Here is an 18937-nt window from a genome sequence, read left to right as displayed (position 1 = left end):
AATGATTTTTGTCTACGAATAAAATATTTAGCATTGATTTATTTGGTGTACGTACACGTTTTATAACAACAACAATGCGAGTTATATAAATATTAAAACTGATTTTAAAAAACAAATTTAATCATAAAAATACTTAATATTTAATATAATCATAAATATCTTAATATTTAATATAATCATAAATATTATTAATGTCATAAAATCGCGTCGATTAAGATGGGCAGGTCACGCGGCGCGTATGGATGAGAATCGAATTGCATATAAAGTACTAATTGGTAAACCGGATGGGAAGAGACCATTGGGTAGACCAAGACGTAGATGGGAAGAAAATATTAGAATGGACCTTAACGAAATGGGATACGAGGGTCACAAATGGAGGGATCTGGCTCAGGGACGGGTACAGTGGCGGGATTTGGTATTTGCGGCAATGAGCTTTCGAGTTCCTAACGCCTAATAATAATAATAATAATAACAAAGATGAAACAATTACAAGAGCACTGTGAGCATCAAATAAAACATAGCCCATAACAATAGCACACGTGTCTTTTCAAGTTTCCCTTTTTACAGAAGCCTTTCGGACAGTAAAACACATGACAAGATATTGCAGCTATTGCTAAAACATCTTGAAATTCTTACAATAAAATAAGTAATGCCAATCGACTAGATGACAAATGTCATGCTAAAATTTGCCTGGACATAAATATGTAATATTTGCGGCAATACTGACATAATAATAATGACATAATAATAATGACATAGTAATAATGAAAACAAAAATTAATCGATTTATCTGGAAAGGAGTGCATCAAGGATTTTGTGACTGGAAAAATATCAAAATGTGTAATGCACTAATAAAGGAGACTCTATAATAGAGAAAAAAAATAAGAAATCATTCGACAGAAATATTTCTTTCGACTTAGCATAATAACTTTCGAAAAAAATTAATAACAATGAGAAGCAATGATTAATGAAATGATGATGAAAGAAATACAATTTAATGTATATGTCGGTATATACAAAAAAAAAAGGAAGATTTTCTACTAAATAAAAAGATTTCCTAACAATATTGTAAACTTTATGTTAATGGTGGGATATTTTGTGACCATTCGTCTAATTTGGACTGCAAGATCTTATTATCCTGCGTGAGAGTATTCTTCGAATAATAATTAGTCGTGCCCAATACATCAATAGCGTAAACGTCCTGATTCTCGTGCAGGCGTTTCACGTGCTTGTAAGTATCGGAAGGATATCGCGATATATACATGCAGTAAGGACATCTGTAACGTGGTTCCTTGCCGTTGCAGGCGCTCATCACGTGCCGCTTCAGGTGAGACTTCTTTGCGTAATTGTTGGGACAGTTCAAACACTGATACGGTCTTACGTTCCAGGGACAGTAAGAATACCAGGGATATCCTGAAACATACAAACAACAGCACCATGTCCGATTTGCAAATATGAAAACATAAAAAGTTCGGTAGTCTTAATCATGTACAATACAAATTACAGAATTTCGATATATTGTGTACAAAAAATTTTGTATCACAGACACTTTGATATTTTTCATAAAAAAAGATGCTCATAAATTGATCGAAATATGTCAAAACTACGTAATGATGAAGGATGAGAATTTTAATATTTCCAGAAACATAGCATTAATCCATGCAATATTTTTTAACATCTCATATAAGACGATATTTGTTAATACCCCATATGAGAATTAAAAAATCAAATTTTTTTAATTTTAGTAGAATTATTATACACATACATGTTATGATAAGAGCATACGAATTGCACATAAATATCTACGGGACACAAAACAAAGAAAATACGTTTTTATCGCATGTCGTTACATCAATTTTTCGTCGAGTTATAACGTTTTGAAGATTTGGCGCGAGCGTTTGTGTGCGCGCATTCGTGCCACGTGTTACTATGATCAACTGATCAGCTGATCGTAGTATAGCCACGTGCTTCACCATAAGCAAAACGTCAAACACCTCAAGTTGCATCGACTTCACTCCTAGATGGAAGGAAAATCATAGCGGCCTTTCTTGGTCTCCTTTGAAATTTTGGCGCTTCTAATGAGAATAAGATTATTTATCTCAGATTAGTAATTTATGAAATAATTCTCATCGTTTGACTTAAAAAAAAATTTAATTTGTCCCAAAAATCGATACAAATCGGCATATTTTCAAATTGCGATATCTAAATTTGTCTCGGATAAATCATAGCTTTGCGAAACAAATTGCGTTAAAAAGAACAAAATTTTAATCTTTTTGTTATATAATTATAAAAAATTTATTTTTAGCACATGGCAAATTAAACTTAAATAATTAATTAAATTATTTTTTTTCTTAAATAAATCACTTCTGAAAAGTTTAATCCAATATACATAAAATATAGTTTTTTTCCGCACAGTTGCTGTTGAATTCCTATGTACATATATTTATGCAAGATGTCATTACATCTCGTAATAAGGTTAGAAAAAATATATATGTGGTATTGAGTGTATATAACAATATGACGTATTAATGATATAAGAAATAATATAGTTATAGATAAAATTCGATATAATTTGGCACTATCTAGCTTAATTGATTCAGATAGAACAATAGAAAATAGACATTACATGCATACAAATATACATAAAATTATTGTATGAAATTTTGCGCAGATATAATTATTCCGTAATTTTATATAAACTGCATATTTAAATTTATAAAAATAATAATGTATACGTAATCAAATAATAATTAATAAATTAAGTATTTATTGTGCCCCTAACAATTCTAAAGTAACACACAGAAAATATAAAGTTTTATTGTCACATATTTTAAATACAAAAATACAAATTTTTTGTCATAATAAACGTGATGTCTGATGACTACGTACAACAGTAAAAAAGAATATTAAATACCAGATTAAAAATTAATGTAAAAAGTAAATAACAAATACGAGTATAAAGAAATAAATAATAAATATGAAAAAGTAAGTAATAAATTTATTTATTACTTTATTTATCTCAAAATTAAATATTACTTGTATTCGTCTAGTTGATGATAAAAACTCAAGATCAGAGGAAGATATGACGTATGTAAGTTATCGCGTAATTAATAAGTTTTTGTATAAGTTATAATATTAAAAACATTAAAAACGTTTTATTAAATATCAATTTTACAATAATAATAATAATAATAATAATAATATAAAAGAATTGTTTCTTAATAATTTCTGTCGATTGAAATGTTATAAGAATTAAAATTTTTCTTTAACTCTCTCGTCATCAATTATTTTGATAGTAAAAATTTTTAATTATTTAATTATTTATATCAAAAAATATTAAATCTGTATACCTTTTATGGTATTTTCAAAACATTTTCAGAACATACACATTCCAATACACAATACAATATAAAACATTTTATACAAATATTTACATTGTTAAACATTTAGTTCAAACACTTATTTTGGAAGAAATTCACCAGACTTTTTACTGCTGTAAAATATCGATGACGTGGACATCGTAGTTTTGATGTTTCACCCGAATATGCTTACGTACATCGGTCTTGATTTTGCACAGATAATCGCAGTAGGGACATTTGAATCTGGGCTGCTGGCCACATTGGTAGCGAAGGTGACTTATCAGATTCTTTTTCCACGCAAAGATACTCCGGCAATTCGGATTAGGACACGGAATCTTGATTGACTTCATACGCTTCAGTCTTTTAGTGGGATAGGCTGCCCAGTGCGTGGATTCTTTATCTGAAAAAGTAACGACTCGTTGGCGATAAAATGCTCATCGAAACTCGTGCGAAAAGGCAGAGTATGTGCCGCTAATTGTTCCTGAAACCTTGAACGAGAAAAATGTCATTGTGTGCACAAAATCACAGATAATTATTTCAAAACAAAATCTTTTCCGTGCAGATTTTTTTCTTCTTTCTTTTTGAAACTAAAAACGCAATTTCTTAGGTCGCTGAACATCCAGGACCACATAAGGTATATCATTTTATATTTAGACTAGATGTTCGTACATGCAACATTCTCACCAGGCTGTTTGAAAGCGAATAAAACGCGAATGTACATTTATTTTTATATGTTTATTCATCTAATCATTTCAATATTTCTGCGTATTTCTAAGTACAATTTTGATCGAGTACTCGAAAGCACATGCAGCTTTTAATAGACTTGGACAAACAGTCCAGTTGCTATTACAACGCGATCGCTAATATTACCTTGCAATCCGGGGAGATAGACAATCAGAAAGAAGTACAGATTGAAGCGAAAGTCGCATAGATTCACGAACCTATAGAACAGACAGATTTATTTATTTATCGACAAAAGAAAGACGCGCTCATAGAGACTAGGTGCTCATTGGTCATGTCGCACTCATGCTGTCCCTTGAAACAAATCAACAACATAAATCTTCCGATTATTGTGTCTGCGGAGGAGATGCTTGCTGACGTTGCCCTTAAGTTTGCCGTAGTAATCACAGTAAGGGCATTTGAAGCGCGGCTGGAGGCCGCATTCGTACTTCAGATGCCGCGTTAAATTTCTCTTCCAGTTGAAGACGCGACCGCAGTTATGATTCGGGCAAGGGAATCTGATACTAGCGTCGGCGTCGCTGGAGAACGATCTGCTGAAGGCTTTAAAAGATCCATTAACGCCTGTAAGCAAAAAAAACAGACAGAACGCCCAGTCAGTCCTACGCAAAGTCCTTCAAGATAACATGCCGAAGAAACCGATCGTTTCATCACGAGGGTTTTCTTTCAGAAATGAAGAGTATAACAAACACGTAAAATAAGAATGAGCTGATAAATAAAGATGTAGCAACGTAAAAGAAAAATATTTGATATTTAGACATCACATTTAATACATGACAATTATCCATTAAATTTTGCATGGAAAAAGTATCTTCAGATCCAAAATGCAATATATCAAAACACCACATTAACAATTAACCATTAGTCAGGTTTTTTTGTTAAATCTCATCACCTAACATTTAAATAAAAATCGTAACATATATTTACCTGCAAAACCAATACATCTGAAAAAAGAAATTATTAGCGACTTGTGAATTGCTACGCACTTATATAAAAATATGAAAGTAATAACTTCAAAAAGATCATTTTCTTGATTACGTTATTCTGAAAAAGGACAGAATGTAGGAAATTGTGGAAATTAATAAGGAAATTTAAGGAGAATAAAGATCATTTCTATTTTTTTTTTGTATAAGAGAGAAATAATTCCACACAAAAACAGAAGTATTGAGAGATCAAAAAACAATTAATATCTAAATATTACAAATCAATATTATATACATACGTTTCTATTTATTCCAAACTTTTTAATTATTTAATTTTACTTACATTTTAAAAAATATAAACTAAAATTAAATTAAAATTATCGATTTAAAAAAAAATCTATATTCGCGGTTTTGTCTTCATTGATATGATAATCTCAATTGTACAACATATAAAGTTGCGTAATAGCAAGAAATGTAAAAGTTTCACGAGACTGCTTTACGCAAGACAAGAATTCTTGAAGATGTCCATAATGCAGATTACGATGTTTTTATGTTTCCTGGTAATGTATTATTTGTGCTGTTAGCTTAATACACACAATAAAAATATTTGAAACATAGCACTACTAATACATATTTGAGATGCCCATTTCGTTTCTTTTCCATTTGAAAACTCTAATGCTATAAAAATAATAAAGAATAAAAAATTCTTTTAATTCCTTTTAACTTTAGGACACATCTAATGTAACATTGTCGCGTACAAGTTCGAAAAGAATTTCTATATAGATACTTCTGTAAGCCGAATATTTTGGTACTTATACTTGACAAAAGAACATTATACGTAAGATAGATTTTAAGGTAATAAGAAAATTAAATTTGATTCTTCTAAATATTGTCCCGTCACACTGCAATCATATATGTTTAAAGAAATCTATACACATAATTTAATCCAAAAGTAATTGCAAGTTTAAGTAATCTTATTTTATTGATATTCTTATATCTTAAATTACATGCATAATCGTTAAAAAATGATAATCGCAGAATAACATATGTAAATTCATAGACGAAAATAGAAGACAAACCATTCATAATCATTCATTCTCTCAATATTAATTCGAAATTATACAAATTTAATTTATAAGACGTAAGTCTAAATTGAATATATTACAAATTTAATACAATTGTTCTTATATTTTTGCAATACATATAGTTTTGATTTCCAAAAATATTAATCCCTTATCATTCCATAAAATATTAATAATAATTTTTAGGATATTTCTTCACATTAGGGGACACTTCTTTGATGATCTTGACTTTGACCTATGTTGTCAAGATCATGACGGGCATACGACTTTTCACGCGAAGCGAGGTTCATTCCACTTCCTTCCCGGTCTAGAAGAAAGTCGGTAGGGTGGGCTTCGCTTCGCATGGAAAATTGATCACCCTTAAGCAAAGAAGAAATAGGATGGACCTCACTTGGCGAATGAGATGGAGGAAAGTTGAACGCTCCTAGATAGGGGAGGGAGAAGATGGAGTGGACTTCTCTTTGCGTGCAAAGTATAGGTACAGGGTAGTTTTTAATATTATATATTAAATTAATTATTATATATTAATTAATTATTATATATTAATATTATATGGTAAGAAGTAAGACATTATTTTTTAAACTTTATTTGTTAATAACTTTTAAACAAGTAATGACCCCACCTAAAACCTTTTGAAGATCACTTATATGCACTATCCATCATGTACAAGGTGCCATGTACAAAAAATAATGAAATTTTGGAAATAAATTTTATGTAAATATATCTTGAAAACTATATAAAACCGCCAATTAATTTATAAGAAAAGGTTGATCAGTACTCTCACCTCTATATATATGTCAAGATCAAGGTCATCGAAGAGATGTCCCCTAATATAAAGAAATACCATTTTTAGAAATGTATTTCACCTTTTTATCTAGAAACATTTTTTAATTGTAACAAAAATTCTTTTAGAAAAGTATTACAATTTAAAATCTCATTTTATTTTCTTAAATTGTAATTTGTCCTGTATTGATTCTTGACAGAATGAAATAGCAATCAGTAGAGAAAAAAGAAATTTCTTGTATACGCATCACATCACATCTTTGCATCTAACATAATTTAAAAACAAAAAAATTTTTTTCACAAACAATTAATAGTAACTCAAAAATCGGAATAATATTAAATTTTTTAAATATTAATTTATGTTTTAAAAAAAATCATTCTAATAATTATCACAAAATATATTGTTCAATAGTTTTACTAAAAAAGTACACTTTAATGATGTGCGTCGAAGGAAGATCAAAATTGATTTTATTGTTAGTTAGTAACCACTACATAATTGTAGCAATTCTTGTGTACTCTTTTAATATGTCTAGTAATATTGGCCTTCCATTTGCCACGATAATCGCAATAGGGACACTTAAAACGCGGTTCCCTGCCACACTCGTTGCGCAGATGCCTTCTCAGGGTGCATTTCCACACAAAGATGGAAGGACAGTTAGGACACTGGTGCTTTGCATAACAATTGGTAACGTGATTCTGCCTTTTTCTTCTGTAGAAACCCGAGACATGAACCATATCTGTGAACACAGAGATATTTCCGCCTGTTATTGAAAGCTACGAAATGATCGCGTGCAAATACGCATTTTGGCTTTAATATTAATCCATACGAACATCCAGATTCATGAGAAAGTAAAGCTTGTGCGTATGTGCAAAATTAGATAAAATAACATTTAACAAACGAAAAGTGAATATCCGATATATTATTATAGGTTTTTAATTCATCGATTAATCAATCATATTATACGCAAATGCAGTTTTTACGAAGCAAAGTTGCATTTGCGCATAATGCAATTGATCAATTGATGAATTTAAAAAACTCGTCTTATATCGACTAGCGAGTCATGAAGCAAAATCTTCTTGGCGATAATTTTAAAATCGCTGTAAATAAAAACAATATATAAAAAGAGAATTCTTACCAAAAAAAAAAATAAAGTTTAGAGTGTTTTTAAATAATAATTATAATACTTGTATATTGTTATTATATTAAAATTATTTATTTTTAAAAATGTTTGCAATAAGAAACAAATAATTGGGATGAAGGTGGACATTGAAAATATCGTTTATTAATTATTATTTTAAAAAATGATGCTTGCAATGAAAGGCAAATGCACATAATGGTGATACAATATAATCAAATTTTTTAATAAAAAATATAATTATAAGTTTGATAATTCTATAATGCAATAAAAGAGATATCAAAGAAGTTATAAATTGACAATAAATAATATATATTATTAATTTATAACTTTTTTGATAATATATATATATTTTTTTAACGTAAAAAATCATGTTCGTTAATACTTTTGTTATCATTTCTCGATATAAAAATTATTTATATAAAGAAGATATCGTATACTTTATATAATTTTTGCAAAAAAATTATTTATTATGCCATTGAAACAATACATTTGCTTTACTATACGTATAATTAAAAAAAAGAAAATTTTCTTTGGCAAAGGCAAATTGTAAAATATTGTAAATTACAGCCATCCTATCTTATAGAAAATAATACTCATAAAAATGTAGTAAAGATTCAAAATCTAAAATTAAAGACTTCAATGCAACCAATGGGAAAAATTTACCAAATTTAAATTTATCATCTTAAGAAAAAATAAATTTTTTTGTTGAATACATCCAATTTAAAGAAAAAAAAAATGCTTTGCACATTGTTGGCGTGTGAATCTTCATAAAGAATCATCTTCAACAATACTTAATTACAAATTTCCTATCTACAATATTTCTATCAAATATCAAAGAAAACTCCTCAAAATCTCCTCAGTCATTCCTTCCTTACAATCAACCCTTAATATTCGCATATTTACAGGAGAGAATTATTAGATAATAGTTATTAGAGAGTCATTATGCAATAACGTTTAATCACATCGCCAGCTTCATGTCTCTCGTGATAAATACGGATGTGTCTGTAAATGTTGCTACGGTACTTGGATCGGTCGCTACAGTACGGACACTCAAAGCACGGATTCTTCTCGCATGTGTACAAAAGGTGTTAAGTGAAGCTTCTCTTCACTTTGAAATTGCGATAGCATTTCGGACAACGGTGATATGGTTCGATAATCTTGAACATTTGTGATGAGACATTCATGTGCTCTAAATATAAGAAGGAAGAATGAAACGGTTAATCAATAAAACATCAACAATAGGGATCAAAAACGTTAAATGATACTACCGATTTGGAATAGTATATTCATTATTTTCGACATGCGGTTTTTCAAAAAGGATAAAAATAAAATTATTATACATGTTGAAATAAAATAAAATAAATGTTACATAGATAAATAGATAAATAGATAGCTAATAATTTGATTTCTCTTCGTCTCATGCTCCTGCAACATTTTTAGAATATCATAAATATAATATTAAGCAATAAAATTCATGAGAGTAATTTATTCAATTTCAAAATAAAAAAAATAAGGACTGTAAAGTTTATCCGTTTAAAGAGTTATTGTGAAGACAATGACAAATTTATTACGTATATACAGTATTTAACACTTATAGTGTTTTAATAGAAATATTATAGGTTTATTAATTCGTATTAAAACGCTTAATAATATATCTTAAAATATATCTTAGATATAATTTACTTCGCATATTTTGCAAGCGATAAGAAACTTTGTATTATACATGATAAAATTACAAATAAAAACAATAAAAGAAAATAACATCACAAATGGTCGCAAAAAGTATAATCACAATAAGTTAATTAACATTATCTCTATTAAAATGACAGCTAAATAAAGTTAAAACTAAATCGAGTAAGGAACTTAGATAAATTTTTTCTACGATTTAAAATTAAGTTTAAACGGTTATTAAAATAATTACATATTACAGTATATTAAACATGTGGCAAAAATCATTAATCATCTGCGAATTAGGTACTGTGATCAAAAATTTCAATTTAATGATCCATCATATCCAGTTGTATTTTTCATTGTGCGATAATAAAAATAAGTTAAAAAAAAAAAAATTACAAAGTCATGATTACAGAGTCAATTGTTATATCCTTTTAAAGTATTTGAGCTCTAAAAATATTTTTTATAAAATCGCGCGTATTTAGCGTCACGACTTTATTATATCAGATATATGAAATAAGCGTAACATATTTCTACAGTCTTCTTTAATTTAAAGTTTGCAAAGAGATCTGTTAGTGTGTGGTTCGTCAATAATGCATAAAATAATCAATATGGTGTCGTGACACAATTTTTGATAATATCCAGCGCATACACTTCATTCTTCTTGTGAATGTAACGCACGTGTCTATAGACATTACAGCGCATGTTGCAGCAATATTCACAGTAGGGGCATTTAAATTGTGGTCTTTTTCCACACATGTACGTCAGATGTCTACTCAGGCTGCTTTTCTTCTCAAAGATGCGACTGCACTTCGGGCATGGATGCTTTTCCTTAGTCGAAATCAAATCAAAGGTCTGTAATTTCGCCATTAGATACACCTTGTTATCTGAAAAAGACGTAAGCAAAAAACATGGTCAGTAATACGTGAGAACTTCTACTCAATGTTTGCGCCGAATTTTTCGTTGTGCTTGATTGCACAGCAACAAGAAGTAACAAATAATCGTTATTTAAAAAAAATATTTAAAGATAATTTATTTGTCTAATTCAGTTACAAATATCAAAGTTATATGTAACATTTTACATACGTATATTAAAGCATAAATACAAATGATGAAATCGCATGGCTTTGTCTTGATGTAATTAAAATAAGAGGAATTAATAGCTTCAGCAATATTTCAGAAAATTTTTCATATTAAAACTATTCCTACATGTAACCTTTTGTTAAAAAATTTAGAAAATACATAAAGCATTTTATTCAATTTTATGCAATTACTTCTTTCTTTGTAGAAATGATATCTATATAAATCGTATTTTAAAATGTGCCTTCGTAAATTAAGAATATTAGAATAAAAAATATAGCAGAGACAATTACAATTAAACAATTGTACAATAATAGAATATCATTCAATTATTTGCACACAGGTTCGCTTTAATTACAGCAAGATTAAAAACTAAACAATATTAAAAAATTTTAAAACACAATATTCATCAACATTAAATTTATTCATGATTTTACTTAAAATCTCTTAAATATTATTATTTTAAAAATACTGGAAACATGAGGAAGAAATTCAGTAAAAAAAGGAAGAACTACATTAAGACAATGAACTGATTTAAACTACGATGATGTTAGTAATATTAATCGAAAAATATGTATATCATTGCATAAATATTACCAAGTACATAAAAATATAGAGATATACATAGTATACAAAACACAGAATTTTTTGGAGTGATACAGTGTGATAAAACATGATGAGGTATTGCACCAATTTGCAAAATTTTTATTTGAGTAACAATCCTAATTAAATGCAATCTCCTAGTATATCCACGTAGTATGTAAGATTGTCTAGTACTAAAGAAAGGTTCATTCTTTCAATTTCTGCCAATATCAATACAACGCACGGTAGTGCCTTGGTGCTTTCTGCGCACGTGCTTATAGACATCGGACGTCCATCTTGAGCGGAAATCACAGGTCGGGCATTTGAAGCGCGGATTCTGTTGGCACTCGTAACGCAGATGCCTCGTTAGGGAACCGCGGTGTGTAAAGCAACTCCCGCAGTTGTTGGTACAGTGAAATTTTTTGCGCAAATTTGACGCTTGACTGCGGAACCGGGATCGATTGTTTCTCAACGAGACCGCAGGAAGCCAAACGTAGTAAGGGTCAATGCCTGTAACAAAATACCCATTACTGATGTCGTGTTATTTATCGTTAATCAAGATATACAGTAGATAGACATTAGCATCATTGCTATCACCATAGAATTATACGGATAATCTTAAACTACCATTCCGGAAAAAAAAAAAAACACTTTAGAACTAAAAAATGTGAGGGTAACCGTAATTTGAAATTTATTCAGTCACAGCAAATTCGCTACAATATCAAATTTAATAAAAAATAATTTCATAAAAATACAAAAACATGTTCTGTACGAATAATTCTGTCTTGTTGATATTTAATTTGTTTAGAATCCTACACTGAAAAAACAAATCTTAATTTCAAAGAAATATCTCTTTGCTCGTATTAATAAAAATTATTTTAATAAGATATATTTTCAAAAAAATTTTCATTGATCCAAAGAAATAATTTTTTTGAATACAAGCAAAGAGATATTTCTTTGAAATTAAGTTTTTTTTCAGTGTACTGTTAAACATCATATTAATTGGAAGCAGATTCTCTATTGACACAATTTATCGCTATGTAAACAGATTATTCAATAAGCTAAGCAAATGAAATAAATATAATTCTTCGACAATTTAAAAAATAATTATATTGCATTATTTTCACCATTACATGCCTGCAATATGATCGTAATTAATAACGCTTTCGGTTTATTATAAACATCATATTAATTAAAAGTCGATTTCCTAACAATATATTTCATCGACATGTAAACAGAGTGTCCGAAATAAAAACGAAATATAATTCCTAAATAATTATTTTGAAACTTAGTTATATCACACTATTTTTCGATGTTCGCTTATATAATTAGTAATCTTTTTTCATATTTAATGCAATGTATGATAACAAAGTAGAAAAATATATGAAACAAAATAAAGTGTACAAGAGAGAATATAAAAAAATAAAAAATTTAGAAATACAACTTCTCTGAAAATGATTCATTAGAAATATTCGCGCAAAAATTATGCTTCGTACAAACCTGTCATTCTCATAAAATACAGTGAGTGCAAAAAGTATTCGTACAAAGAAAATATTTTTTAAAAAAACTTTATTTTTAAAAAGTAAATATTATCCAGTGAAAAATGAGACATCAAATTGATGTCGAATCGATACAAATACGATGATTTCAATATCAATTTGATGTCGATTCGACATTTAATTGACAATCATTTCTTTTTGGATAACTAACAACTTATTTTTGTTGGATAATAAACAATTTATAAAGAATAAAATAGATTGTATGTTTCTTAAAATTATATATATTAAAAAGAGATGTGTATTAATTATGCAAAATATATCATCTGAAAAATAAGCGAAAATTAAAAATTATATTGTTTGAATGCTCAAAAAGTATTCGTACAGATGAGAAATTTAGCTTCTAAAGTCTCAGGAATATATGTGAAGCTCGTTTGTTTGTGTTAGAATAGAATGTATTCATTGTATAAAATTGCTAAATGCTTATTTGCTTAATGTTTATTTTCTACAAATAAAGCTTTTTTATAACAAATTGCCTTGTACGAATACTTTTTGCTCTCACTGTAAGTAAAAACAAAAATCTCTAAATATTATTCGTCCTTCGTTACATGTCGTTTCTGCACGTGATTATAAATGCAGGAAGCCGAGCTTGAATGATAATTACAGAACGGACACTTGAAATGCTGTAGATAACGATCGTAGCATTCGTGCAAATGCTTCACCATAGAAGCTACAGTTCCGAAAGAACGTCCGCAGTTATTCGAACAAAAGAACTTTTTGCGCAATAAGTGATTATGGTGCTGGAGTGGACGACTGTATTCCTGCGGGATCGGAGAAAGCCGAATGTAGCAGGGTTTAATGTCTGTAACAGAAGACTTATTATTTATAGGGACATAGTTTATCTATATTAATTAAAATGTGCATCAATTCAAATGTCTTAATAAATAAAGATTTATACAATGCCTTTTTACTAACAATTAGTCTTCTAGCGCGCTAGAAAACTAGCAGCTATAAAAATATAATTTTGTACGTATAATGCTAGTAAAATTACACTGTTAAACCTATAATGTATAAATTTAACTTAATATGAAGAAATCGCCACTGCTAAATACTAAATATCGTTATTTTATACTAAAATGATAATTAAATTTAACACTATACAGAGTCAAATATAGTCATTGTTTTAGTATAAAATAACGATGTTGAGTTACGAATTGAGTAGGAGCAGCAGCGACTGATCTTAAATTCGACACTATAAATTTAACAGTGTAGAGCTTTAAATGTGAGAGCATCTTTCAATATATCCTTTTTTATTTACATAAATAATGTTATAAAATATAAAAACATTGTAATTATGTTGCCAATAGTATTAGGAAAAAAAAAAGAGATTAAAGAATAGGATTAAATAGGATATTTACAATAATGAAAAAAATAAATATATAATAATATAGAATTCCTCGATTTAACAAATTGAAGACAAAAATGCATAGGGAAATAGTTACTGTTGTACTTTATGCGCAAATATATAATAATAAAAAGTGTAATAGTCCATATCAAATGACAAATATTAATATTTATATGCGTTTCGATTTATTTCAAGTCATTCTCAACGAAATTGAGCGAACGAAATATTAATTCAATTTTGTGCAAGACCATAGTGCCATAAATGATTGGCATCAAACTTTTTATTATTATATTTGCGCAAAAAGTACCGTGCTGACTCCTACTTCCTTACGTATTCTTGTCTTTAATTTGTTAAATAGGATAAGGATAGAATAAGTAAAAAATGGATTTTTAACAGAAAGAGACATTAAATGCTTCAGCCACTTTATAAGAACTTACTTCTAATAATGCTTCTAATAGTGCTTAAAAATATAATGTATATAATTGTACATAAATTTGAAAAACTGTTCTTGCTTATATAGCTCTTAAAATTAATATTTTAAATATCTCTTTGTGACTGAAAGAAGCTAATTGCAACCTACATAGCACTTTTAGAAGTAAGCTAGCAGACAATACAATACTAGCGCGCTTGTAAAGTCAAAATATTTTAACTTCACTTGTGCGCCAGCTGAAAGGAGAAAGCTTATCAGCATTTTAAAATACATGATGCTTTTTTACTAGCAATTAACGTGCAATTGTACTAATTAATACTGTTAGTAAAAAAGCATCATGTAAACTTTGCTTAAAAAATTTGAGAAAATTAGTAACTTCGAAAAACTAGTGTTAAAAAAATATTCGCTAAGATCATAAAACAATATAGATAACGGAACACTTAAAATTTATTCAATTACATTAAATTTGCTGCATTAACTTCCACAATTATTTTAAAAATATAAAAAGATACTCTTTATGCGTAATGCTTCTCTGTTGATATTTGTTTAATATAATATCATATTATAAGCACCATATTAATTGAAAGCCGATTTCTTAACAATAAACATATTTTATCACATGTAAACGGATTGTCCGATATGCATCAATTTAAATACGTTAATAAAGGATTAGAGAGAGTACGAGTTACACTGGTAACTATAAGAAATCAGACTTCTAAAACGGATTCGCCTGAATTACAGGATAACACAGATAGGTAAATGTTTAAAATTTATTCAGTTATACATCAAATTCGATACATTATCAAATTCTACATATATCATCAGATTGCAAAAATAAATATTATATAATGCATTTTACAAATAAGAAATTTCTCGAATATCCTGCGTCAGAAAACGTCAAATATAATTTTTAAGTTCAGTCTATATTGATAATATCAATGACATCGTCAACAGGCAAAAATTGCTAAACGAAAATAGATGTATAACAATAAATAGCAACTAACAGATCGATACGTATGACATAAACGACTACGTAAAATAAATAAAGCATACTGATAAAACAACAAATCAATGAATCGTTCATTTGATTGATATCACAATTGCTTCGAGACTTCTTGTAGCTTTGTGGATGATCTTATAAAAGGAAGGAAGACTTGCAAAATTTGTATCCTTCATCTTGGCTGATGATCCTGTTTCGTGCTCATATCGAGAACGTAGACATTCTCGTTGGGATGTATTCTGCGTATATGGGACCTTACGTTTGACGAGTGTTTCGTACGATAAGAACAGTACGGACAGTTAAATCTCGGCAACTGGCCACACTGGAACTTGAGGTGATTATACAAATTGTTCTTGCGCGTGAACGCGTTGCCGCACTTGTGGCAGGGGTAATTCCTGTTTTGCTGTGCTCCATCAGGATTGTAGACACATTGATTGGAATGCGCGTGAAATCGTTGCATGGCGACCGGTCGAATCTCTGGGAACAGAAAATTTCAAAACGTAATTCGGGGCGAAAACTGAAACTTAAACAATCTCGCGGGTTCCCGCATCGAAAAAAAAATTAATATGCAGCAAAATGTGTTCAGCGCGGATGCACAACGTTTCGCGATCCATTTCTTCTTAGGTCATCCTTAGGATATGTCGAATAACAGATCTCTTAATTAACAGATCTAAATATGGAGATCTGTTACTTGTACAAAATCAATAAAATAAAAAAAGTAGGCTCTTTATTTTTTAGCCATTAATTTATTAATTTTTTTTATAAACTCCACTAAGACTATTGACTATGGCACACATAAAAGGATATAGTGAAGTTCTAAACGTGAAGTTCTGTGTGAAAGCGTTATTTATTAGTATATTACAATATTTTAGTTAGGCTTACACAAAAAAACATAAAAGACATAAAATATTCAAAAAATGCCATGTTAGTTAAAAATTCAATTTCTCATTATTACATATATAAAGTTTCATTCTCTTTAAATAAATTTTTGTATGTTTTCGTGTTCTACAACATAAATTCTTTTTATGACGTTATATAAAAAATTATCGTTATAAAAAGAGATGATAAAATAATGCAGTGAATTATTGTAGAAAGAATTTGTATAAATGTAACATTAAAAAACTTTCTCGAATTATCTAATATATCTTCACGCGCGTATAATAAATATACTCTTTATATTTTTAAACTAAAACTCTGAACGTTTCATTGTAATCGCGTACAAAATGCGCAACAGACAAAAAGAAATAAATATATAATGAGGCGCAGTGTAAAGAAGAAAAACAGTAATCCAATCATTCGGAAATACGTTTTAAAAGATGTATTTTATAAGAGCAACGCCAGGCGTCGTCGCACAGACGATTCAAATAAATAACAAATACATCGACGATGAATGGACTTCAGACTTGGAAAAGATTTAAAAGAATTGCGGAATATCAGTCTTGTGTATATCCACTACGTAGACCCTGTTGCCAGGATGTATACGGCGTACGTGGGCACGCACGTTTGACGGATGCTTCGTCCTGTAGGCGCAGTAGGGACAATTGTACCTCGGCGGCTGACCACATTCAATCCTCCAGTGATATTGAAGATTGTGCTTCATGCTGAACACGCTGTTGCAATTGCCACAGGGAAACGATTTCGCATTTTGTTCGCGTGATGAGGTGATGCTCTTGTTCGTGACCAACCGATTATAGTCTTTCCGCCACGTGCGTGTCGGCACCGACTCGGATGCTGCAAAAAAAAAACACAGAACGTCTTCGTCATCCAGAGCCCGTGATGATTATAGCTAAATCACTATTTTTGCCTTTATATCCATTTCAGTCGTCGTAAGAAAAAGAAAGAAAGAAAGAAAGATAGTGAGATAGAGAGGGACTGGCAGCAGTCTTCTCGAGTGCTCGTAAAAGATCAACAAAATAAACGTTAAATCTCTTGTTAGATCACTAATCGTGCGATAAGTATCCAACGCACTTCTTTCGCCACATTAACGACACAGACAGAACATGGGTCTTCCACCGAGAGGAAGAATACACCACGAGGAAGGCAATACTTTCAAAACTACCGTGACTCGATTGAAGACGATGTCTTTTATTCTGAAGAAAGTCCACGTCGCTGCATTGACGAGTCGTTCACGAGACGGACGTCGACTCGCCACGTTGCTGCCAGCTGAGGATGTCAATGACGTAGACTTCATGGTCGGGGTGTTTTCTGCGTACGTGGGCCCGCACGTTTGATGTATGCTTCGTACGGAAGGGACAGTACGGGCAGTTGAATCGCGGCGATTGGCCGCACGCAAACTTGAGATGATGCTGGAGATTGTAACGCCAATTGAAGGATCCACCGCATCTCGGACAGTAAAACACCTGCTTGCAAGCCTGCCGTTGGGTCTTATGGACTGATCGATTCATGCCGCATCTGCGTCGCGCATTCCTCGAAGAATACTTGCCTTCTGAAAAATGCAAACGTCCTATTGATTAGCCGCGTTAATCGTCAGTTAACGTTTACAACGCGAATGGATGACGAATTATCACATAAGAATAATTCGATATGAACGAAGGCATAGGGATTTACTAGATAAACAGCGACGCGAAAATATCAATGACTTAGCTGACATTTAAGAATAACAACAGAAAAAGGCTAAAAGATAAGTTAAAATTTATCGAGAATATTTAAATTAATTGCGAAGTAAAGTCGATGTATAAACTACTAATTTTACGAACGCACATAATCGCCTATATTTATTGTAGCATAAAAAATAATAAAAAGTACAAAAAAAATGGTACAAAATAACGTAGTAGATTATAAAAGATCTATATATATATATATACATTGAGAAACTATAATAGAGTATTTATAAATTATCGGATTATATATAAATTCTTTTATATATATATATAATAAAATATAAATATTTATACAGATTATATTGTATATGGCTAAATATATACTAGTAAATACGCTTGTTCATAACGATTGCGGCACAAGAATATTGCTTTTCTTATCAATATTAAAAATGATGCAACATGGAATTTTCATCATAATTTCATTATATGGAAGACAATAAAAAACAAGTTCATCATGACTATTTACATTGTATAAATAAATATATGTTAATTAAAACGTCATACATATTATAATACGCAATTTTACACCTTAAAGATATATACATATATTTAATTAAAATTGACTTCTGATTAATTCACGAATTCTTCACTAAAATTACAAGAATGGAATATCTTTTTCTCACAAAAA

The 18937-nt window shown here is 29.7% G+C and overlaps 2 protein-coding genes across 16 annotated transcripts in view; both read right to left on the bottom strand.

The window, feature by feature from the left end:
- LOC108754628 (longitudinals lacking protein) overlaps positions 1 to 18937 on the bottom strand; it is a 226807-nt gene that overhangs the window by 147789 nt on the left and 60081 nt on the right. The window contains exon 7 of one of the 15 annotated variants that reach the window (XM_018497082.1): positions 1061 to 1413. The exons of the other annotated variants lie outside the window; for them this stretch is intronic. Coding sequence (XP_018352584.1) covers positions 1076 to 1413 — 338 coding nt within the window. The 3' untranslated portion in view covers positions 1061 to 1075. Of the gene's footprint in view, positions 1 to 1060; positions 1414 to 18937 lie in introns of those variants that run through there. 15 annotated transcript variants of the gene reach the window in all.
- Positions 15819 to 17253, bottom strand: LOC108754636 (zinc finger X-chromosomal protein-like). Its single transcript, XM_018497092.1, has 2 exons — positions 17190 to 17253; positions 15819 to 16165 (listed from the first exon to the last, which is right to left on the bottom strand). Exons 1-2 carry the CDS (start codon positions 17251 to 17253, stop codon positions 15861 to 15863), a joined length of 369 nt encoding a protein of 122 aa, XP_018352594.1. The 3' UTR covers positions 15819 to 15860.

This window comes from Trachymyrmex septentrionalis, unplaced genomic scaffold (genome assembly GCF_001594115.1).
Source record: "Trachymyrmex septentrionalis isolate Tsep2-gDNA-1 unplaced genomic scaffold, Tsep1.0 scaffold80, whole genome shotgun sequence".
NCBI lineage: Eukaryota > Metazoa > Arthropoda > Insecta > Hymenoptera > Formicidae > Trachymyrmex > Trachymyrmex septentrionalis.
Note: the sequence above shows the minus strand (reverse complement) of the source record. Positions and strands in the feature narration are given on the sequence as shown.

Coding starts and splice junctions, on each gene's coding strand:
- LOC108754636 (XM_018497092.1), bottom strand. CDS start 17,253: ATGTGGTCAGCCGCCGAGGTACAATTGTCCCTACTGCGCCTACAGGAC. Junction 16,166..17,189: donor GGACGAAGCATCCGTCAAAC/GTGCGTGCCCAC, acceptor TTCTGTTCCCAG/AGATTCGACCGGTCGCCATG.